The sequence below is a fragment of the Artibeus jamaicensis genome, unplaced genomic scaffold (assembly GCF_021234435.1).
Source record: "Artibeus jamaicensis isolate MK-2021 breed Jamaican fruit bat unplaced genomic scaffold, CSHL_Jam_final contig_2259, whole genome shotgun sequence".
In the NCBI taxonomy this organism is placed as follows: Eukaryota; Metazoa; Chordata; class Mammalia; order Chiroptera; family Phyllostomidae; genus Artibeus; species Artibeus jamaicensis.
In genome coordinates, this window is record NW_026521468.1 from 4,901,145 (window position 1) to 4,924,476 (window position 23,332).

At 62.8% G+C, this 23,332-nt stretch overlaps 1 protein-coding gene across 2 annotated transcripts in view; it reads left to right on the forward strand.

Annotated features, from left to right (window-relative positions):
* Nucleotides 1–22,847, forward strand: part of TMEM104 (transmembrane protein 104) — a 44,091-nt gene extending 21,244 nt beyond the window's left edge. For both annotated transcript variants that reach the window (XM_037167271.2, XM_037167272.2), the window contains exons 9-10: nt 11,909–12,002; nt 20,236–22,847. In XM_037167271.2, coding sequence (XP_037023166.2) covers nt 11,909–12,002; nt 20,236–20,996 — 855 coding nt within the window. In that variant the 3' untranslated portion in view covers nt 20,997–22,847. The remainder of the gene's footprint in view (nt 1–11,908; nt 12,003–20,235) is intronic.
* Nucleotides 22,848–23,332: the final 485 nt, after the last annotated feature.

Sequence of the window (23,332 nt, forward strand, 5' to 3'; positions counted from 1 at the left end):
TCTTTGTCAAGAAAATCAGTAAATACAGGGACAGTCCTGTGTTTCTCTTTCTGTTTCCCACTGTGGGGCTGTCACCGTGTCTCGTCCCGGGAATGGCTTCTTGGGTTCTGGTGCGCGTTCCAGCCCCAGCCCGGCCCTTTCTAAATTAAATCCAGGTTCCTCTGTCACTCACTCCCACACTGTGGTGTTTCCATCAAACTCTTGCCAGGAGACCTCGTGAGCCCCCACTCTCTCATCACCCCTCACTGCCACTGCTGTCTGGACGCGGCCTCCGGTCCGTCCCCAGTGCCTGCCCGGCTGTTGCCCAGCATTGCTGTGGACCAGCTCCACCTGCCCCAGGAGACCAGGGTAGCGCCTCCCTGGGCCACAGTGACCACCATCAGGCCCCCCTCCCGCTCAGAGAGAGGGTCGTTACTTTAACGCAGCCATCAGGGATGTGGGTTCCGTCTGCTGTGTGGAACCCGCCATCCATCAGGCCCCACCTCCGCCATGGCCAGTACCTGGCACACCAGCTTGGAGGACGATGCTCGACTCCCCGAGCCCCTTCTCCACGCTCCCAGGAAGGTCACCAGCTGTGGGAATCTGGGTCACAAGCCCACAGGAGTGGTCCCTGCAGGACAATCCCCGCCCCTCCCCCAAGTCTGCAAAGCTGCTCTTTGGCGTTAGCTGGGCTCTCCTGTCCTGCTGGATGGAGGGAATGTGGCTGCCGCTCCTGGGGGCGGGGGCGGCTTTGGTGTGTCCCTGCCCCTGTGACCTCCACCCCATCTCTGGTCTGGAAAGGAACGAGTGTGTCTTGCAAGTGGCACTCACCTGAGGCGAGCCCGTTATATTCCGGGCTCCTGGAAAGTGTCAGTCTGACTCGTCCGGTTTCTCACCCTTTCCTGTGGCCCCCACCCCCGAGTTCACCCAGAGAGAGACAGCAAGACGGGACTTTACCCTGTGTGCCATAACCTCGCCACCCCCCAGCGTAGGCAACGATTCTTAATAAACCCCATTATCTGGAAACCCAAGAGTAGAAAACAAACGAGGGGGGCTGATTATTTGTTACAAAACGATGTGTTACTTTACAGAAGGACTCACCACAGGTTTCTCTTAAGTACTGAGTTTCCCCTAGTGTGTTTTAAATGTTATTCTGTGAGAACGAAGCCTTTATAAATAGAACTTCTAGAAGCCCATCTCTGGAGCTCCGGTACATGCCCGCGGCCCACACTTACACACAGGCCAGTTTGGTTGGGAAGCTTCCAAATAGGCCTCCGTGGGGAGCGCTCACCCCTGCTGGGGACCTTCTGCACTGCGCTTCCCCAGGACCGTGGCCAGCACACTTCACACCGGCCCGGGCAGACCCAGCGCTCGGCCAGAGCCCTCCTCACCTGCGAGCGGCCCAGTCGGGTGCGTCCCTGACGCCCCTGCTTGCCAACCTGTGCGTGCTTGCGTTCACTTTTTCCCCCCAAGGAGCTGCTCCGGGCAGACCCCCGCCACACCACAGCCCAGGCCGTCGCCACCCTCTGCCGCCCCTCTGCGTCCAGTCCTCCCCTTTCTGGGCCAAGAGCTAAAAATAACTGTATCCTTGAAGGAAATGTCCTGATTGTGAATTTCAGGCCCCCTATTCTCCCCTACCTTTTTTTTTTTTTTTTTTTGCTTTATTTTCCCCAAAAGGAAAAAAACTGTAGTCTAAGGAATCCACAGCATCCCAGTAGTCTTAAGGAACCTGGAGCGCCCTGAAGTATTTTGTACTAACTGGAAGGAAAACTCCATGCCAAGCCACGCCCCTCCCCGGGTGCGCATCTCTCTGGTTCTCTGAGTCCATCGGTGGGTGTGGTCGGTCAGGGTTCGGTCAGGCCGCGCGGCTTCCTGAGCGACACTCAGTCTCCTTGCAGGGTGTCTACTATGAGCAGAATCCAGTGCCTTTCTAAATGGCGCCCCAGGGCCTCTGCGGTCATTGTTTAATTAAATAAAGCGCTCCTTCTAAAGTAATAATAACCTTGCCCCTCCACGGTGCTGGCTGCCTTGCCGGCCTTGCAGAGAGCGAAAGTGTCTGGCACACTCTAGACTGCAGGCTGCCCCGAGGGGACAGTGGCCCAAGAACCTCAGAGGTTCCCGGAAGCTAGCAGGGAGGTGCCCGGGGGCAGGGGCGTGGTGGCCACAGGGCAGAGATGAACTATTAGCGTGCTTACGAATAAGTAACTGCTGGTTAATTAGCACGGGCTTGGGATTTCTCGTGGGGTTGGCTGAGAGGAGATGGGTCAGTTTCAACAAGGCTTCAAGTGCAAAGGGAGGGACTGCAGGCGGCATTGCCCCGCAGATGCTGTGTGGCAGGCGTGAATCCTGGGGCACAGAGCGTGCGGGACACACCAAGTTCGGCCATGGGAAGGGCTTGTAGTCACAGGTTGAGACGGCTCTGAAAACCTTGACAGAGCAGGGAAGAGACCGCAGGTGCCGGGTGCTGGCCAGGGCTGGGAGACACACACGCAGAGTCCTCGGGTCATCGGAGCAGTTCCGGCGCCTTCCTCCTCCCCGGTGCAGGCAGGCTGGCTCCACTTGAGAGGCAGGGCACCGGCCTCCAGAAGGCACTGCTTAGCCCGCTCCCTTCATCAGGTCAGCAGTGGGAGCCTCCACTGTGTCTGAGTTTGGCCCCAGGACCAGCTGGCGTGAGAGGACCGCCCTCAGGCACTTGGGAAATGCGGACGTGCCTGGGCCCCAGCCCAGGCCTAGGGTAGCAGACTGCGAGGCCCAGGAGCCCGTGCCTTCGACCAGTACCGAGGCCGACTCGGTGTCCCGTCCCCTTCAAGGGCCGACCCTCCCAGGTGTGCCTGCTCTGGTTTCTCTTAGGGATCGGCTTCCCGAGCCATGTCCGTGCAGGCAGCGGTCGGAGACCTCCTGTGCCTTGCCTCTTCCGGGGACAGACAGTGGCCCCGAGTCACTGCTAACACGCTGGAGTGGCTGCCTCCGGCAGTTTGGTCCCCACGAACAGCATCCCTCCTGCTCCCATCAAACCGGCATCAGACTCTGAGTGTCCCCAAGGGAAAGAGCTCCAGCAGGTCCCTCCTGGGTCCCTGCGGGCGGTGCTCTGGGCTGCTTCTGGGAGCCCACAGTGTGTGGGCTCCACAGAGGGGCCCCACTCTGACCATTGACCGGGGAAGACGCTGGGGGTCATTGCTGTGACTTCGTACACCCTGTCGGACCGAGCGAGTGCATCAGCCGGCCTGACTGCTCCCTCCCCGCCTTCCCCACCTCCAAGGTTACTCAGAGCCGGGAAGGAGTCCTGTTCCAACCCTGCTCGGTTGGGTCTATTTCGAGGCCTCACGTCAGCGGGCAGAGGGGTGGAGCCAGCTCCTGTGCGGCTCCTCTCGGCAGGGCCCCCGTGTTCTGGGCACCTGACTCCTTCCCTCCCGCCGCCACCCACCCGCGCTTGCTGCACAGGGACAAGCGGCAGAGCTGGAACGAGGAGGGAAGGAGCGAGAGCATCTGCCGAGATCACCTGGCACCTCTCAAGCACAAACACCAGGCTGCTGAGGTGACAGAGGGCGATGGCTCTGCCCCCTCACAGCCCCGAGCAGGGGCCCGGGAGCAATCAGATCCCTGCGGGTAACCAGAGATGCAGACACACCGCTCCTCACCCAGAGCGTCTGGGCAGCTGGGTCCCCCACAGAGTGGGGGGCTGAGGTGCAGGATTGATGGCCCCGAGGCTCCCACTCGCATCACTCACGACAGTCCGTGGTGTGCAGCACACTCCCCAGCCTACCTCTTCCCAAGTCCTTTCATGCTGAGGACCTGGAAGGACCAGTTGACCCTGCCTGGCCCCGACTGCCCCTCCCCAGGCCCCGCTGTCCAGGAGCGGCCCTGGGCAGGCAATGCCATGCACACGCCCTCTCCTCGCTGGCCTCCTGCGGAGATGGACCAGGACACAGCTGGTTTGATTCTCCCTCCATGCAGAGACCTCAGTGGCTAAAAAGTGAGAGCCAGCAGACCAAGCCTTGGTGCCCAGGGAAGTTTTTGTCTCTGATCCGCCCACTCGGCCCAAGGAGAGTGGGACCTTGCTGCTCTCTGGAGCGTTCCCACTGCCCGCCCGCGCGGCAGCCCCGCTTCCCCCCGCCCCCCCCGTACCCATTCCCTTTTGCCCCAGAGGCTGCATTGCAGCCTGCCCTGGGCACTCACACCCTCCTCGCTGCAGCCCCAGGCTCACTGCAAGGACCTGGGCAGCGTGTCCACTTAGGCCCAGCTGGGTGGGCAGGGAGCTCTCCCGCCACCCAGAGCTTGTAGTTCAAAGGATTCAAATGTTCCCATTAGAACAGGAAGGAGTCCCCTCTCCCAGGGGAGGTAGGAGAGCCCCAAGGCCACCATGCTCGGCCTCAGAGAGGCCCTGCTGCTTGGGGAGGCCAGGCCCCTCCCAGTAGGAGGCTTGCCCCAAGGTCAGGTGGCTTTTCCGCTTCTGGAGTTTCATTCTTTCAGCCCTACTGACTACAGTGAATCTGACTGTCATTTCCTTGCTTACAGCCCTTTAGAAGCTGCTCTCTGTAAGGCAGTATCTAAATTCATGGGGCATCGTCTGCTCCAGTCTCATTCTGGAAGCTTCTCTCTCCACACTGCCCACCCTCGCTGGCCACCAACCTCCAGAGACACAGGGCTCCTTCCCAGCTCCGTGGCCCTCGCTTGCCTTACCCTCGCTTGAGTTCAGTGAGCACTTATTCCAGACTGAGCTCGGGGCCCCTGGCTGAGGCTCCTGCAGCCCACACTCCTCCCCTCGCCCCTGCCGTGGTGTTCCTGGGACTTGCACATGTTTCTCTGCAGCTGCTCTGCCTCACTGTGAGCTCCCCGGGCAGGGCTCTGTCTGGAGCCAGCATGGGGCCTCACACGGGGGCTTGCTCCGAGGTTGCTGGGATGAACAAGGCCACCCTCAGGTGGGCCACGACCACTGGGCGAATCCCTGCATCAGCCTCAGAGCCACTCACCACAGCTGGCGGCCACCGCCCCAGCCAGGAAACCTCCCCGCCCACCTGGCCCCTCCTTTCCCAGAGGCCCTGCCATCCTCTGTGCCTCATTGCAGGGCAGAAGCTACTCCTCGGCCAGGGCTCAGGGACACCTGTCTTTGGGCCAGAGGGTGGAGGGAAGCAAACAGAAGCAGGTTGTATGCTTTCTCGCCGTCTCTGGTGCCTGAAGTGCGAGCAGTGAGGTTCCAGGGTAGGCGTCAGGTCTGTTCCTCCAGGCAGAGCCCCCAGCCTCGCACACACGCACCCTCTGTCTCCGCTTGCTCCTTGGCCTAAGACCTTAAAGTCCTAGTTCAAGGTCAAGCCTCCGTCTTTCCACCTGTGCACGGGGTGTGGGCTTCATCTCCCTCTTTCACGGCCAGGCTGTCCTTTATAAACCCTGGTGGCTTATAGTCGTGGAGTGATGACTGTGTGGGTTTTCCACAATATGTATCTTTCCCCCCAAACCACAAAGGTCGCAGCTTTGGCATCAGATCCTTGGGAGTCTGCCCACCATCGGGTACCATCTGGCCTTTCAGGTGAAACAGAACGCAGGCATGCGGTCTTGTCCAATAAGAGGGTGAGGGGGACGGCAGCCGGGCCAGGTGACCCTTTGCCGGCATTTTCACAGTTGGCTGAGGTTTCACCGCTCTGGCCCATCTGCATCCGCACTGAGAAGCTGCCTCGGGGGCTCAGCACTCCCAGTCCTGGGGGCTTGATGTCTCGTAGCAGCCAGAGGCCCAGCTTTCCATGAGAGCCGGTGACATCACATGTCCCCACAGGCCCTCACACAGAGTGGGGCTGAGTCTTCAACACGAGCAGACTCGGCTCTGCTGAAGGACGCCGTGAGCTACCGTTGGGTCCACCGAGTGACCCTCTGCGCTCGAGGAGCACACGCCTGTGAAATGCCGAGGCCTTAACTCTCCAGGTGTCTCTTTCGGCCTCGCCTGACTTTCTCGACCTTTTCACCCACTCAGGAAGCATCTCCCAAGTGTGTCCTAGGTGAGGGGTGGGGAGGGGGCAGGTGCAACCCGGGGGAGAGGGGCCGGACGCCAGGGTAGCACGCTCTGAGCGGGGGGTGCTAGGCAGACGCACCTTGTGGCCCTGAAGCCTGTGGCCCCCGTGCTGTCCCCCAACCCCTCTTGGTGGATGGCGCCCCAGACGTTGTCATTCAAGTTGGAAAGACGACAGCTCCCAAATCAAAATGTTCAGAGCCACTTGAGAAACAAAAATAGAAACCCTCAAACACTCCTTCACCGCACTTCAAGGTCACGTGCAAGTGCAGGTCCCTGCAGGGATGGGCTCCCGCCGAGTCACCATTAACCCAACTGACTCTTCACCACCACCACCCCCTCCCTGGGGACAGCCTGCGGGCCCGGCACCCCTTCCCTCCACCACTTAGAGGGGCCTCCGGGCCGGTGCAGAGAGCTCTGCTGGGCCATCGGCACTCTGCCCTCTGCACCTGAAGGAGCCCCCGAGCCTGCTGCGCCCATGCGGCCACAGGCAGCCCCACGGGGCCTGCGTGTGCGGGGTCGCCAGGTGACACCCGCCAGGCAACTTTCTGAGACCTGTCGCTTCGCCACCCGTCAGGTGACAGAGAGACCCCTGTCCCCCCAGCCCAGAGCAAGGAGGGAGGCGGTGCTAAGCAGATCTTTTCTGTTGAAGCTCCAGAAACTGGTGACGGGAAGGCTGGCGCCTGGATTCGTGGCTCCCGGAAGCTCCATCTCTCCACGCCGGGAGCCACAGACAAGCCCCAAGCCCCTTGTTTCTCCAGGGAAATGAGTGAGCCAGCTCTCTGAGAACTGGCCACGTAGCAAGTCACCGGCCCTCAGAGGGAGGGGGCCCTGCAGCATTGCCTTTGTGCCTCACTGGCCGCTGCTGGCTTCGTGACCACCAGGCATTTGTCCTCGCCCCCCTCCGCCCCAATGCTGCCCTTGGCTCACGTCCAGGTCAGGGGACAGGGCTGGGAGGACCCCCCAGCTGGATCCACAGTCAGCTGGCTGACCCTCCCGTCTTCTAGGGCATTTTCTCTCTGTCATTTGTTGCAGAAGGTGATCTCGGTCATCATTCTCTGTCCCGTGAAGTGGCTCAGAGGTTCTTGGGACATTTGTCCTGTGTGGGGGCTGTCACTTTAGCATGTCATTCTCTCCGGTCTCCTCTCCTCCGGGAACAGCGTACCCTGTGTCCCCTCTGCCCCCCTTTGAGGGGACTGAGGTAGACGATGAGCAAGGGGCCCTGCAGCCCAGGGCAGTGGTGTGACCGGGGAACAGCTTGGCCATGGCACGGGGTCAGCAGGAGCAGCCCCTGGGAAGACAGGGTTGACGTGAGGGGTGCGCAGGCAGAAGGTGGGCCCGGAGAGCGAGCAGCCTGCTACGCTGCAGTCCCTTTGCGAGTTGCTCCTCATTTAAATTTCCGCTCGGTTTCTGACCAGCGAAATGCACAGAAATCTGGGGTCAGGGAGAGACGCGGAGCTGCGTGCTCCGCCTGTGTTCTGATGTCACCGCACACACGCGCGCGCGCACACGGCCTCGTTGTGCGTGGGACCAGGCCGGCTGGTGCTGGAGCCTCCCCTCCCCAAGTGCGGCGGGCACTGGGTGGGCAGGGGGGCGGCTGAGATGCGAAGACAGGGCGGGTCTGGGCTGGGGGTTCCCGGGCAAGGGTCCCTTCTCTCGGGCAGCACAGCGTGTGTCCCCCACTCCGTAGCCGGGGGGCCAGCTGCCCTGACTGAGAGAGGAAGGGGCAGCTTGGATTGGAGCTGAACCTTTGGTCCCTGGTGCCACAGATTCCTGGGCCTCTGCACCTCGGGTCTTCGGCAAAGCCACGGTCCCGCCCAGCATCTGTGACACGGGTTCTAAGGAGCTGCTGTCCCTCCTGCCTCTGGCGGACAGAGGACTGAAATTGCATTAGGACTCTCTTTAGTCCCCTGTCCTCGGGTCTCTTTTTTGGCAGAAGCTGCCTAAACTCAGCTCCTCCCTGCCAGACCCGCCCTCCAGGCTCGTGCCCAGTCGGCTCCGTCCTTCTGTGGGGGGACATGGCTCGTCTCAGAGAGGACAACCAGAAGGCAACCGCAGAGTGAAGGGCGGGCTTCTGAGTGGGTCCTGAGGGACAGCAGGACTCTGCCCCCAGACATGATCAAGGAGCTGGCCGAGCACAGTGGCGGGAGGTGCTGAGCCCATGGGGGCGTGTGCTGCCCAGGGCTGCTGGACTGGGGGCTTTGGGGCGCCTTCTTGAGAAGCAAGGCTGAGAACACGGCTGGAACCAGACCATGGGCCACCGGACTGTGTCCTCTCTACAACGACAAGTCCTTGAGAGTTGGCGAGAGCCGGCGTGGCCAGGGCTGAGTGTGGGGGGACGGTGCTGGCACCAGCTGGCTGTGGGCCTAGGAGGGAGGGGACAGGGACAAGTCTACGGGGACAGATTCCCCAGGGACAGTCCGCAGCTCCCCCCCCCCCCAGCCCTCTGCCTCCTGGATTCCTCTTGTTTTGGACGTTAGTTCCCCCGTTAACCCCGTGTCCCCGAGAGACAGGGTCGGGAGTGCTTGCGCTGCGCCCCTGCTCCCTGCCTGGGGCTGCAACCAGCCCATTTCTGTGGCGGCCACGCCAGCAGGGAGACACCAGCCCAGAGCCAGAGGGGGGAGTTGGGGAATGTTGGAAGTCTGGAGCCAGGGCGCCCAGAGGTGGCTGGTGCGCTTGACCCACTTGGGGGACGCAGGAGGGGAGGTGGCCGCGTGAGCCTCAGGCCCCGTGTGGCATCTGCAGTGCCGCCAGGACACTGACCAAGCCGCGGCCGAGCGCTGCCGGCAGCACCTCGGGGACACGTGCCACTGTGTGTCCCTTGAGTTCGGCAGGGCTGCTGGGGGCCTTGGGTGCACGTCTGAACTCCCCCCGCCCTTGGGCGGTGCAGCAGCAGCCCTTCGCCCAGGTCTCTCTCGGGCTTTTTTCCTGGTGACCAGTTTTGAAGATTTTATCAGAACCCGAAGTAGTGTCCTCCCTCCCTCCCTCCCTCCCTCCCTCCCTCCCTCCCTCTCTTCCTTCCTGTGCATTTGGCTGCAGCAGTTGGCGCCCCTGCGCTCTGTTGTGGGCTGGGTTAGGCGAGCCCTTGAACAGAGACTGTGAGTTGATTGATGGCGTCTGGGGGCTGGAAAAGTGCTCAGGAGCTAGTTGATGATGTCGCGTAGGCTAGACAGGAAGGCCCCAGAGGATTGGCTGTCTCTGGGCTTTTTTTTTTTTTTCTCTTTTTGAAAACGGGAAGGGAAAACAGAAGGAGCCACGCTCGGCCGTTCAGCATTCAGAGACGAGCTCCGTCCACACTAGACCATCGGGACACCGGGGCTGTTTGGTCTCCTGTGCATCCCCCCTTCTTCCCAGAGACCCGGAACCCCCACGGCATGGCAGCCTGTGCACCGCTGTGAAGCCTCTGTCCTTGCCCTGCCGGATGCCGGCCCTGCAGAGCCGGGCTCTGACTAATTCGCAGAGCACACCTGTTCCGTGATGAGCCCCAGCTTGCGCCGTGTGTCTCGGGCTGGGCACCCTCTGGGCCGAGCCTGGGCCCCTGTGCGGCAGTCTGTGCATGTCCCTCTGACTAAGCAGCCCTGCGCCCTTCCAAGTGGGGCAGTCAGTCTGTGGTCCTAGGCGTTTAAAGAAAAAGAAACCACATACCAGCTGCCGTCCAGCTGTGGGTGTCCCAGCTGGTGACAGAACAAGTCTCCCAAAAGAGCCCGTCCCCACTCTGAGCACAGGCCTGCTGTCCCTAACCCGGACATCACAGGGCCAAGCAAGGGCAGCCTCTCCTCTGGGAGAGGCGCCGCCTGCACAGCTGTTACTCTGCCTTCTTGAGACGTGCCGTGCCCTGGTCTCTCTACACAGCGGGATGCCCTAGTGGGCTGGGGTCCCGTCCGATGGAGTTTTATAAAAGGGGCTTGTGTGATGGGGTCTTCTTAAACATCCACTAAGGGGGGGGCTGAAGGTGGCTTTGGCATCCGAGGGAGGGTTCCTGGAGGGAAGGAAGGGCCCACCTGCCTCTGCGGCTGCCTCTGCTCTCCCCCCGTTTTACACAGTGGAGCTCGATAAAGACCAGTCGTCAGCCTTCAAAGATGAGAGCTCACCTCCCATGGAAGCCTCCCCTGGGGATGCCCAGGCCCCACAGCAGCTGGAGCACCGCGTGCTCAGTGGGAGGCATCGCAGGTCAGAGGCCCCTGGGCGCACCGGGAGTCCCGATTCGGCCCGGCCACAGGTGCATGGAAACTTTGGTGGCCGGTGGCTTTGTCCGTGTTCTTCCCCACGGCATCTCCCTTTCCTGTCCTTCAGAGGAGACCCGTCAGTGAAAAGTCTCCCTGAAGCAGCAATTTTCCAAAGTGACTGCTGAAGCTGCTCTGCCAAGAGGGGGCCATTCTGCACCTCCCTGAGTCCCCAGCCCCTCTCCCTGGGCCTCAGGGGACTGCTGGGGGCTGGCCCGACTGTCCCTGTCCTCTGCTCCCCAGTCGTGCCTGGCCTAGTGAAGGTGCCTCTCTCCCCACCCCGAACGGAAGCGGATCGGGGTGTGGGCGCCCAGTGTGAAGCCCTCTCCAGACAGCTCCCCGCCCTGGCAATGGCCAAGCCTTTCCACCCCAGCTAATTAGAGCCTTTTTCTTAAGCGGGTGCTTTAATCTTCTCTGTGGTTCATTCTCACAGTGATAATGGACTTGGATAAGAGGTCACAGCTTCTGCCACATCCTGCTCTCCTTGCGATGTGGGTGGGGGAGGGCTGGGCTCAGCCCCCCTCTGGCAGGGCTCCTGCCTGCCTGCCACAGGGCAGCTAGCTGGCCCTGAGGCCCAGCAGCTGTGAGATGTTCACCCCCCATCACAGGACCAGGGCCTGGCTCCCCAGAGCGGCCCCGCCCCCCACAGCCAGGCTTCACAGCCAGGCGTCCCAGCCGGCTGCAAGTCTCTGGTGAGTGTCATTAGCGTTGACGCGATAAAACGGCTCCGCGTAAGTGGTAATTAGGCTTGATGCTTCCGCTGCTTCCGAGTGGCAGCTTGGAAATGGTGCCGTCACCGTGATGCCAGCCAGCAGTGCTTTCATGCCTCCGCTCCCTGGGCGGCCAGTTCGGCATGGCGGTCCCCGCCTCCCCTAATTCCCCACCCCGTCTCTGCTGGGCCTCGTGTGCCCATTTTCTTTCCGCACCTTCCTGAGTCCCCAGCTCTCTCCCTGGGCCTCAGGGGACTGCTGGGGGCCGGAAAGAAGGTTCCATTCCCCACAGACCAGTTTTCTAAGACAGGCTTTCAGGGTTTTTCTTTAAAGTGAACACTCTCCCCTGTTCTCTCTCCAAAGAGAGACCGGAGGTGCTGGCGGTCCCCACCCCTCGGGCCAGACCCCCAGCCCCACGCCAACCTTCCACGCCCACTTCCCTGGGTGCGGGCTCTTCTCTCCTTGGCCCAGGTAGTTCTCTGAGCGGTTGGCCCTGGACGCCACTGGCGCTGGTTCTCTGCTCCCCTTCTCGGAAGTTCCGAACATCGCTAGTGAGCGACACCCTGTGGGCCCTTCCCTCTGAACCCTGCAGAGCGGTGCCCCCCGCACTGCGCCGCTCCGCCAGGGCCCCCAGCCCCCTCCTCCCCGTGTCCTTCCCAGTAAGCCGCCGCCGGGGCACACGGCGTGCGGGCAGCTTCTTCCTGCCGCCTGTGCCTGGTCGGTGCCCGCTCAGCCGTGCCCGGCTGCTTGTCCTTAGTGTGTGCGGAAGACCAGTGCACAGGAGACATCCCCAGCTTGTCCCCTGGGACTCCCCAGGAAACCCCTTTCCAGGAGTCTCAGGACAGTAGGTGTGGGGAACGGCAGCGAAGCGCGGCTCCGGGTCCCCATTGCAGCCGTGACCCCAGAAACTCAGAGCTGACGCTGTTGGACCCCGGGGAGCCCGGGTATGCTGTGTGCCGCAGGTCTGTGCCCCCCTCACTCCTGTTTTTGTCACCCAGGCTGTCTTTACTCTCTTCCTGGGACCCTTCACCTTCTTTGACGTCCAGAAGACCAAGTACCTGCAGATCCTGACCTCTGTGATGAGGTGGATCGGTGAGTCTCCCCCTTGTCCCTTCTCCAGCCCTTCCGGAGACAGCCAGGTGGGCTCCTGGCCCCGGCCGGGGTATGGTTCGGGTTTCTGTGGGCTCCCGGGGCCCAGGGAAGGCAGGGGCCCCGCCTGACTTTTTACCGGTAAGGGAACTTAGCCGTGAAACAGCAGCTCGGCCTCAGGAGGGAGCCGGGAGCACCAGGCACCGGGCGAGGCTGCCCGCTGCGCGAGGGGCCGAGGTCCGCCCACTGGACCTGTGCAGGCGTCTGAGGGTCCCTCCTCTGGCCCGAGCTCGCCCCAGGTGGCTTTTCTGGAACTCCAAAGGCAGAGGCACCAGAGCCCTGCTTGCCCTCTCAAGTCTGCACCAGGGTGTCAGTGCGCAGCCAACTCCCTTTTTGAGTTGCGGCCATGTCCCTCTGACCCTCCGACACTCCGCCTCCCCCCTCTCCCATCCGAGGGCCCCGACTGCCGACAGCCAGCGGGTTGCTCGGGGCGGCCGTGAGCTGGCTTGGGTTCTAGGAAGGCAAAAGGGAAAAGCAAGCACCAAAGGGACCGGAAAATCATAGATGTGCTGAGCCGGAAACTTCCTCGTGCTTAATTAGAATTTGTCCTGCCCTCTGTTGGAACAAGGCGGGAGGACCGCAGAAGCCCCCCGAGCGGCCCCCGGGGCTCTGGGCAGGCCCAGACGCCTGAGGCTGCCCCCCCACTTTCTCTGCGCCGTCCTTCGGCATCAGCCCAGAGCCCCTCGCTCTGCCAGGATGGGGTCCAGAGGGTCGGATGGCCTTTTGGAACAGCCACTTGTCCCAGGAAATGTGGGGACATGTATGCCAGGTGGCAGTGTTGATTCATTTCTGTTGCTCCCCAAATAAGTTCTGGGGAGACCAGGCTGGTCATTGGGGCGATTTCAGATGCCTCTGAATTCACATGTGCAATGGCGGTCTCTGATCACCACCCGGCAGGTGACACTTGGTCAGGCCTCAGCGGGCTTCCTGGCCACCCAGCCGCTCCCCTCTCCCCCGACCCTCGGCTGCCTCTTGCCAGCCTTCCCACTGCACCTCCCCCCTTTGTTCGCTTCCTCGAGTGGGACAGCGTTTACTCCGAAGGTGCCCTGCCAGGTCCCTTGTCCAGCAGCAGCGAAAGCCGGACCCGGAGGAGCAGCTGCGCAGGTCAAGTGGCCGAGTGGGAAGCACCAGTAGCACGGTGCCCGGCCGAGGTGGGCAGCCACCTGTCAGCCATCGTCGCCCTCTCTGTTGGCCCTTCCATTTCTTAGTGCCCTCTCCCTTGGGGAGGCCGAGAGATCAGGGACGTGGCCCAGGCCACCCCCAGAAAGAGCTGTGGCGCCGGTGCCCCAGCGGGACCTTGGAGCATGGCCGGTTGCTCCGTGCAGCCTCCCCCTGCCCGGTGCCTGCACTGGCCCCCACCCCACCACCGCCTGGGCCCGAGGGAAAGGAGAAGCAGGTCCCGCACAGAGCTGCTGGGGGCTTCCTTTGTAAGTCCTGGCTCTCTCACGGTCCGTGGTCAGCAGGCCAGGGACACTCAGAGAGACGCAGCCGGAAGTCCTGTGCCTCGTGCCTCCGGGCCCAGCCGCTGTGGCTCCAGAGCCCAAGCCCTGAGCTGCTCGTACGATGACCGTGGACTGTTCCCCCCGGGACACCGGCGGGGGTGTCGTTACTTCACCCCCATTACCAGCTTCCCTCAGTACCGGCAGGCACCCCCCAGAGCAACCAGCTGGCTCCACCCAGGATGCCTGTGGCCTTATTAAAACACCGACTTTCCGTAATGAACTCGGCTCTGGAGGCAGCGCCCTCCTCAGCCGGGGGCTGGGCTGCCGAGCACCCGCAGGGCTGCCTGGCCTCTGATTGTGTATTCAGAGCGGCCACCGCACACGCCGCGCCTGTCTCCACGCGCCTCTCCAAGTGGGTCAGGCGCGTCCTCTCCGAGCGAGCGTCCGTGGATAAACTTGACCCTGCCTCGGGAAGCTTCTCAGCCCTTCTCTCCCCACCCGCCCCTGGCAGGTGCCCCAGATTTGTGTTCTGGACAGAACTGGGGGGAGAGGTGGGACTCAGTGGTGGTGGCCCGAGTGGCAGAAGGTCCCCAGGAGGAGACCACCACCTGGGAGGGAGCAGAAGGGCTCTCTGGTTTTACCTGTCCCCAGAATTATCTGTGGCCGCCTGGCTGACTCCCCTGCAGGTCCGTGACTGGTCTCAGCAGAGTGTCCCCTGGTGGGAGCGCTCTGATCTGTCACCGGCAGCAGCCAGGGGTCTTCTGTCTCCGGGCCATCTGCTCACATGCTGTTGCTTCAGAGGCCAGCTTGGTACACACGTTCCTCCACAGCCACACCCTCACCCAGGGCTTCTCGGAGGCCAGGACAGACCCCTTCTCAAAGCGAAGGCGCCCCAGCCAGCGCTGCGCTCTGTGCCCGCCCGCCCGCCCTCTGGGCCCCTGTCCAAGGCTCTCCTGGGCCATTAAGCATCCATTTTAGTCTTGATTTAGTCTGGGTTTTCTAAACGTTCTCTCTGCAAACACAGAGGTCAGTTTAAAGGAGAGGAACCCGGGGCTTCTATCTTAAGTCTCTTAGGGCAATAGAGTGGACACTTAATTCAAGTCTGCAGAAGCGCCAGCCACGAGCCACAGACAATCCCTTCCCTCCACAGCAGGCCTGGCCCGGAGCAAAGGCCCACCCTGTCGGCCCCTCCGGGCAGCCTTTGCCCTCAGTGCTTTGCTCTTCGTGTGGCTGAGACGGGCACTGACCTGGCCGTTGGAAGGGTCTCCCGCTCTACCCGGGCAGTGCTGCCTGGGCAGAAGCAAGGCAGGGCTGACCAGCAGCAGTGATAGGAGTGCCTCTGCGGAGCTGGGCTTTGCACGGCCCCAGGGAACCTGAGCCTCACAGCAGTCAGGCAGCCCCATTCGTCTGCAGAGCCAGGTGGCCCATGGCAGCCCGAGCTCGGGAAGTGACATTCGGCCCAGGGGAGTCCAGGCTGCTCACAGTCCCACCTTCCCGGTCCCCCTGCCCCAGCTCCTCCGCCTCTCGTCCCTGCTTTGCTTTCCAGCAGCCACTTCTGGGCAGACTTAGCTCAGGCTGAGGCAGCACCGCGGCCGGGCAGCCTGGCCAGCAGAAGCCGGCTTGCTCACAGTTCTGGGCGCTGGAAGCCCAAGATCAAGGTGCCGCAGGGTTGGTCTCCGGTGACGCCTCTTTTTCTGGCTTTTCCATGGCCACCTTCCCGCTGCATCCTCACGTGGCCCGTGCTCGGTGCACACAGAGAGAGGGGCTGGTGCCCCTTCCTCCTCCCGTGAGAGCGCCGGTGACACCAGATTAGGTGCCACCTAATCTTAGGGCCTCGAGGCACCTTTCTTCCCTCCCGTGCGCCCTGTCCCCGGGCAGTTGTGCTGGGGGTCAGGCTTCGATGGGAGAATTGTGGGGGGACAGTCTGCAACAAGAGGAGAAGGCCGACGGCCCTCGGGAAAGGTGACAGTTCCAATCTCCGGGGAGACCGGTCCGCCAGCAGCCCCAGGCCCCGCGGCTGCGCTCTCCTAACAGTCACAGACGCAGCCGGCTCTGACAGCCCGGGTGAAAAATGGAGACCCTTCCCGCCCCGACGCCGCTTGCCACAGCGGGGAACGCTGAAGGATGGAGAGGCCTGAACTCCTGAGCTCGTGTGTCAGGCTTGATTGCCCCAGAGACTCCATGCCTGCTCGTCACCATCGACCCCCTCCCCCGACACACTTGGCAAGGGGAGCACTCTGGGCCGAGGCCTCTGGGACAAGTCATCTGGAACCTCAGTCCAGTCATCTGACTCCTTAAACATCTTTCCTCTGCTTCCCTGGTGATGAGGAGGAGGAAGAGGAGGGCAGAGCTGGAACCCTCCAGAAACCACAGGGCCGACCCAGCACGGGAAGAGAGTCAGATTAGCTTTAAATTCCCTCCCTTCAGCAGAAACCCAAGTGATTCCTTCTGGTGAGTTATTACAGGCAGGACCAGCAATCACAGAATGTCTTGCAGGCCTGAGATGAAAACCCTGACCCAAGGCCAAGGGGTGTCGGGAGGTGCGAACACCAGTGCAGGGAGCTTTTCGGCGGGGGCGGGGGCGGGGGCCGCCTGCCCTCCAGAGCCCCAGTGGGTCCTGCCTTCTCGGGAAGTGAAATGGGCCCCTCCCCGACCCACAGTCCGTGCTCCGACGGGAGGGCGGTGATGGGGAGGACAGAGCACCCGAAGAACCCAAACAGAATGCTTTCTCCTTGTCACTTAGCCAGAGTCCTCCCTTCGCCAAGTGACAGTGGGGACAGCTTGGCCTTGTGTGACATTAGGGGGAGCAAGAAGAGCTGAAGCGTCCTCTGGCTCACGGAGCAGGGGGTCAGCAGGAGCAGGGGTCAGCAGCCGTCCTGGGTCTTCCTCACCCCACCCCCACCCTGATGTCTGGGCCTGAGACACTCAGGGCTGGGGAGGCACCTGGAAAGGGTCGTGACCACCTCAGCCCGGCCAGGGAAGACGGGGTCACTGGTGTGTACCCTCTGGAGCAAAAGGAGAGCTGGGCAAGGGCAGGAGGGACAGAGCTTCCTGTTTGCCCGAGACCTGGGCCGGCGGAGTGGGACAGCCCGACAAGCTCCTCCTCTTCAGGCTCTCACTCCTGGTCCCCCTTGGTGTCCCCGGTCGTCTTCTACCCTTGGGCTTGGATACCTCCCGTGACAGAGACCTCGCCATGTACCCGGCCAGCTAAGGTGGCCGCCTCCCATAACTCCCACCCCATGGTCCCCGTGGACCAGAGGCCCCAGAAGGACAGGGGCGTCTGCCTGTGCTCGGGGCACTGCCCTAGAGGCCCAGGGCAGCGCCAGCCCACAGCGCGCGCTCAGTTCATCTTTGTTGCAAGGATGGGGTCGCCCCAGGGAGCCCCGTAAGGTACCCAGAACAAGTGCAGGTTTTTTCTCGAGGGCTGTTAGTTCAGGTATTAAAAGAGGGGTATTCTGTCCCACCGCATCTTGTGACCGCACCTCTCAAGTCCCGGCAGCCACTCCTCGTGCGACATGTGCCAGGGCCTCAGCCCCGCAGCCTCCCCCCTCACTGCAGCTCATTGCCACCTGCTCACGCCACAGAGCATGACCTCGGTGCGGGATGCAGGTGGGTGTGGACTGGCCCTCGTCCACCACACGGGCTCTGTCCCCTGAGCACGGCCTGCGAGGGTCAGAGAGCAGCCAAGGCCACCCTGCCACCAGGGGACTGCAGGCCCTGGTCGCTGGGGTTGAGGGGAGCTCGCTGCTCCGTCCACCTTGGTGCCCATCCGCCTCCCACGTAGCCTCAGCCAGGTGGGTGCAAGCTGCCTCGCTGGGCGGCGAGCCCTGGCGTCGCGCTTCCCGGCTGTGACTGTCGCTCACGGCCTATCATCTTCATCTTGATTTGCTATCAGAGCTAATGAGTTTTCCAAGCAGCTATCTCCCAGGGACAGGGCCATCAATCTAGAAGACGGCCACTGAGCCCTGCCCCTCGGACAGCCAGCAGGGGAGAGGGGAGCCAGGGCAGAGGACCGTGGTCGCAGGGGCAGGGCTGGACAGCAGTGGGGGGTGGGGACTTGGTCCTCTAGGTCCAGGACCCTCCAAGGTCGGAGCCACTGGGCCCGGCCTCCTGCTTCCTTCCCTCCCCTCCTTCCACCCCTCCACTGCAGTGCCATGTTGGGGTGTCCCTGGTTTCTCTTGAACTTGCCAACTTGGGGACCACGTTGGGGCGTTTTCCCTTCCCTGCTCACCCCCGACAGCAGCCCAGCACTGCCCCGTCCTCACAGGGGGGCCTGTGGGGCCCACGACTCACACATCCCCTGCCCCCTCTCAAGGTTGGCGAGGGCATATTGGGGCCACTTCTTCACGCTCCTGGAATTGCCTCCTGGGAGCCCCTGGCATCCCAATTCCTGGCATCCAGCCCGTGAAGGGAGATCCAGCTTTTGGAAGCAGACCTGTTGGTTTTGGAAATAGACTTGCTTGGTTAAGAAAATGAGGTGGGTGAGTGATCTAGGTGGTAGTGTTGTTTGCTAAAGCCGATTACAGCTGCAGGATTGTGACGGGCACTTTTCTTACCACCCATAGGGGGCCCCCATCAGCAGGTGCACATTTCTGGTGGGGAGGGGGGCATGCTTTAAAGATCCGTCTCGTGGCTTTCGAAGCCTGCTTCATGAGTTGTTTGTTCACAAGCAGCAGAGCCCCCGGTCACCGCTGCCCGGACAGCTCACAAGCCAGTTTCTGTGTTTCTTACACCATCTTGGAGATTTAGGGCTGAGGAGGAGGATGAGCCGAGCAGCTCGGACCAGCACTGCTGCGCATCACGGCCACAGAGTGGTGAGCGGGAGGCGCTGGCACCCCAGCAGCCGGCTTCCTCCTGCCCGCTCACACGCTCACACACTCACACGCTCCCAGGGCCGGGGCCAAGGCCCACAGGACTCCCAGCGGGTTTCTCCACTTGCTTATTCTGAGTCCGCGCCAGCCGAGTCCCTGGCCAGGAGGAGCAGCAGGTCATGAGGGGACGCCCCGGCGGAGGCACAGCAGGATTTGAATCTTGCCTTACAGCGCTGTCCCCTCTGCTCTGACCCCAGTGCCCTGCCTCTGGTGACAGAACTGTCAGCTGCAGCCTCTTAAATAGCTAATCACCAGGCAGCCGCAGCCCCAGCCCCCTGCCCCAGCGCTCCGTCCGTCTGCGGCTGGTCCTCCTGCACAGCAGGCTGCCAGGGTCCTGGGCATCCTGAGGAGCAGGGAGGCCCCGGGGGGGGGGGGTGTCCTGTCACACGTCCCCCAGCCCCCCTAGAGGGTTAAGCCACAGGCAGCTCCTGGGCTGTGACCTCAAGGAGGGAGGTGGGTCCATGCTTTCCCCCTCGCTGACCCGAGCTGGCAAGATTGGTGACCTCCCTGGGCAGCAAAGAGTCGAGGGGCCCGCAGAGGCAGGGCGGGCTCGGAGTCAGGAGCCTGCCACCGCCTTTCTGGGCCAAGCTCACCGGCCAGCTCCTTCACCCTGCCCCCCTTCACCCCGTCCCCCCTCCTTCACCCCGCCCCTCCCCTCCTGCACCCCGCCCCCGCAGCGGCAGGCAACCAGACTAAAAGCAGTAGATGGCGTCCCCACCGGCCCACTTCGTCGTTGGGGGAGGGCGGGCTGGCTTCCTTTTGAGTCCCAGGAGAAGGGAGGGGACAGTGAGGAGACCCCAGCGCCCCCGCCCAGGAGGAGCCCTGCATCTCTGTGAGGCCAACCCAGTGCCCCTTGATGCCTGTGTCACCTGCCCAGAAGTGGCAGGTGTCGCTGCAAGCTCTACCTGAAAGGTTGGGGCACAGCCACGAGGGGCTCTTGGGTCTGCTGTGAACAAAGCGGTGGTCTGTGAATTCCAGCCCTGGGGACAGGGACACCAGCAGTCCCTTTGTGTGCTGAGTAGTTAATGGCAGCAGCTCTGGGTAATCTGGGAGGCAGGTTTGAGAAGCCAGTGAGACCCGGCGAGTCTGTCTTCAGGGAGCTCAGGTCCTGGAGCGCCTGTGGGCGGCTCTGGGGCCGGGGCCTGCCGTGAGAGGCTGCAGGGCAACCGGCCGGGACCCTCCCCGTCGGCGGCAAGCCCAGCCTGGAGCCACTTTGGTCCCCAACCCGAGCCACAGGCCCAGGAGAACGGCCATGTGCCGCACGCCCCCCCAGCTCTGCCTCCAGGGCCTTTCCTCCTCCCCTTGAGTGGCCACAGGTGCCGCCGGCTGCCCGCTCTGCTCAGGGCTGCCAGCTCTCCTCCCATGTCCCCTCAGGTGCCCTTGGCCTGGGAGGACAACTCCTGCCAAACGCCCTGTGCCCTCCGTCCCCCAGACACATTTTTAAAGCAAGGGGGAGGGAGCAAACGAGTCATACCCGAGGACTGCTCCCTGGCAAGAAGCTGGCAGGGCCCCCACCCCCAGAGAGCCCCTGGGGCCGGTAGGGGAGCGGGCTGTGCCTGGTCCGGAGTGTGTGTGGGTCCCTCCGAGGAGACAGTGCGGCCACCCTCCTGTCCTGCCCAGGCCCCACCCCCACCAGGAACGCATTCCCTTATCTGCTGGTGGGATGGTGTGGAGAACTGGACAGAGGGAGGGACACATGGGACATTCACAGCAGCAACAGCCACTGCCGACCCGCCCCAGGCTGTGGCCACCCAGGGTACGTGAGCCCAGCAATCCCTGCCCACAGGGCTCCCCCGCCCCCGGACCAGACACAGCCCCAGCGGGGCTGCTGCGCCTGCTAGCTGACGCCTCTCTCCTTTCCAGCCTTTGCCGTCATGATCGTGCTCGCCCTGGTCCGCATCGGGCGCGGGCACGGGGAGGGGCGCCCGCCCCTGGCCGACCTCTCCGGGGTCCGGAACCTGTTCGGGGTGTGCGTGTACTCCTTCATGTGCCAGCACTCCCTGCCGTCCCTCCTCACGCCCGTCTCCTCCAAGCGCCACCTCACGCGCCTGGTCTTCCTGGACTACGTGCTGATCCTCTCCTTCTACGGCCTCCTCTCCTTCACCGCCATCTTCTGCTTCCGCGGCGACAGGCTGCTGGACATGTACACCCTCAACTTTGCGGGCTGCGACATCGTGGGTGTGGCCGCCATACGCTTCTTCTTGGGCCTCTTCCCCGTCTTCACCATCAGCACCAACTTCCCCATCATCGCCGTGACCCTGCGCAACAACTGGAAGACACTCTTCCACCGCGAGGGGGGCACATACCCCTGGGTAGTGGACCGCGTGGTGTTCCCCACCATCACACTGGTGCCCCCGGTGCTGGTGGCCTTCTGCACCCACGACCTGGAGTCTCTGGTGGGCATCACGGGGGCCTACGCGGGCACCGGCATCCAGTACGTCACCCCGGCCTTCCTGGTGTACCACTGCCGCAAGGACACCGCTCTGGCCTTCGGCCGAGGGACCGCCAACAAGCACAGGTCGCCCTTCCACCACACCTTCTGGGTGGGCTTTGTGCTGCTCTGGGCCTTCTCCTGCTTCTTCTTCGTCACAGCCAACATCGTCCTTAGTGAGACCAAGCTCTGATGGCAGGTGTGTCTGCTGACCAGTGGGGTGGGGCCAGGGCAGCCCTGCTTTGCCCCTCTGTCTGCAGAGCCCATGTCTGGTTGCCTCCCCGGGCTCCAAGGGACGGACAAGGCCCAGACTCTGGGCGGGACCCTCCAGCCGGGGATCCTGTCCCCGCCCAGGCTTCCTGTGGCACAGCCTGCACCTGCCCTGGTCTCCGCCCGGGGCTGCTCCCAGCCCGGGGAGCCGCACATGGGTGCTTGGCACCCCCAGATTCTGGGACGGGTTCCTGGATGCGACCCCTCTGCTGTACGCACACGCCCGCCACCTGCTCCCGCTGGGGTGGGCTCCTCTCCCCGAGCAGTAGGTGCGCAGCGCTGGCACTGCCACTATTTATACTAGTAGCCGTATCCCCGCCCTCCCGGCACCCTCCCCCGTCCTTGTCTGCAAAATCCACTCCACTGGAAGCTGCCTCCTCAGGACGCTCCCGGGCCCAGCCCCCGCCCCACTGGGCCTGCTGCAGACGCGCAGGGCCCACCTTCCCGCCAGGCCTAGAGTAGCCTACTGCCCTGCCTGGCCTGCCCTGGTGACGAGAACAGGAGGTGCTACTTGGCACCACGGTCCCCACATGGGGTCTGTGAGGGCCCTGCTGTGGGCGCCAGCTCCTGTTCTGGGCTGAGCTCGCGATGACTCAGGAGCAGCCCTTCCATGGGCACAGCAGCTCGTGACCCCCAAAGGGAGTCCTCTGCTCTTGGGCTGACCTGCTGGAGCTCTTGGGGCCTCCTGCGGTGTGGGGGTTAATGGGCAAGGGCCACTAAAGGGGAGCCACACCCCCTGCCGCTGCAGTGACTGGAGAGTGCCCCGGGCCATGGCCGTGAGTGGCCTTCGTGATGGTTCCCATCCTGTGGGAGGCCCCCCTCCCCCACCGTCCCTGCACCAACACTAAACACGCCTCCTTGTCCAGCCAGGCTGCTGGGCTCTGTGTTCACACACTTCACATCCCTTGGGCGCCATGGGGTGAGGTGGGGTACCGGCCACCATTCCCAAGGAAAGAGGCCCAGGTCCCGCCACCTTGCCAGCCCTCCGTGACCCCTGCCCTGCCACAATCATGCACCTTCAGGGCAGCCTTCCTCGGAAACGGCTGACTGATGGAATCTTTTCAATGTGCCTTCTGCCTCAGGACTTGGGGCTCCTTCCTGCCCCAGCTGGGCACCTGGCCCCACCTGGCCTGGAGCCCAGAGCAGTGGGGCCTGCAGCCACCTCTCTGGGTGGGATCTTGGGCCCCTGCCCCGTTCTCTTTTGATTTCAGTGCCTTGCTGAGCCCTCGGCAGGAAACCTGTAGCCTCCCTTTGCACAGCATCAGCTTCATGCCTTGCACAGAGTGGCCATGCCCCTTCTCCTGGGGCCCACGGTGGTCTTGGGAGGGCAGAGGGGCACGCGGGACTCGCAGGAACATGGGGCGTTTACAGGATACACTTCCCCCGCCTTTGGCCTCAGCCACCCCAGCCTGTGAGAACCTGGTGTCATAATCAGCCACGATCTGCTTTCTCACCGAGGTCACACATTTTCAGTTCCCATCTTGTCCCTAGGTGTCATCATTTCCCATTTACCTGAAAAATAGACGCCCCTTCTCCACCTGCCATCGTGGCTTCTTCCCAGGAAGCCTACCCAAGGTGGGCAGAGCAGTGGGGGGCTCTGAGGTGGGCCAGCCCTGTGGCTCGAGCCCTCCCTGGAGCTGCCCCACTGTTTGCTGAAAACTCAGTTAAAACATCTGTACTTACCTTTCTCAAATCACGTTCCCTTTTGCTTAAGGACAAAGCAAATTAAATCATCCTGCTTCCCCAGGCTCCAGGCCAAATTTTGGATGTGAATTTATTAGCATCATAAAGCCCGGGTTGATTTATGCAACAGTCCAGCCCCAGCAGAGAGTCTGGTGGCTGTGATCCCCTCTGGGCTGGGCAGCCCCAGGCCCGGAGGGAAGTAGCCTGAGGTGTGCACATCACTGGGAGCAGCCCGCGCTCCCCACTGCCAGTGTCTGGTTCCTGTGTGCCTCCGTGGTCCCCTGCTGTCTGTCCCACTGGAGGTGGGGGGGGGGGGGTCGCCTCCCTCTCACCTGTGGGGAACCTCAGGGTTGGGTGGGGAGGATGTTCGCAGGTGATGTTGGCTCACTGTGCGCATCAAGGCGCATCAAGCACATCTGTTTTCACACCTGCTTGGCGAGGTGGGCAGTTGGGTCATGGTCTCCATTTCATGGAGGGGCCAGGGGTGGTGGTGGGAAGGCAGAGGACAGCAGCCCTACAGCCTTCACCGTGGAGGAGGATGAAGATGGCAGCCTTCACCGGACACCATGGCCCCAG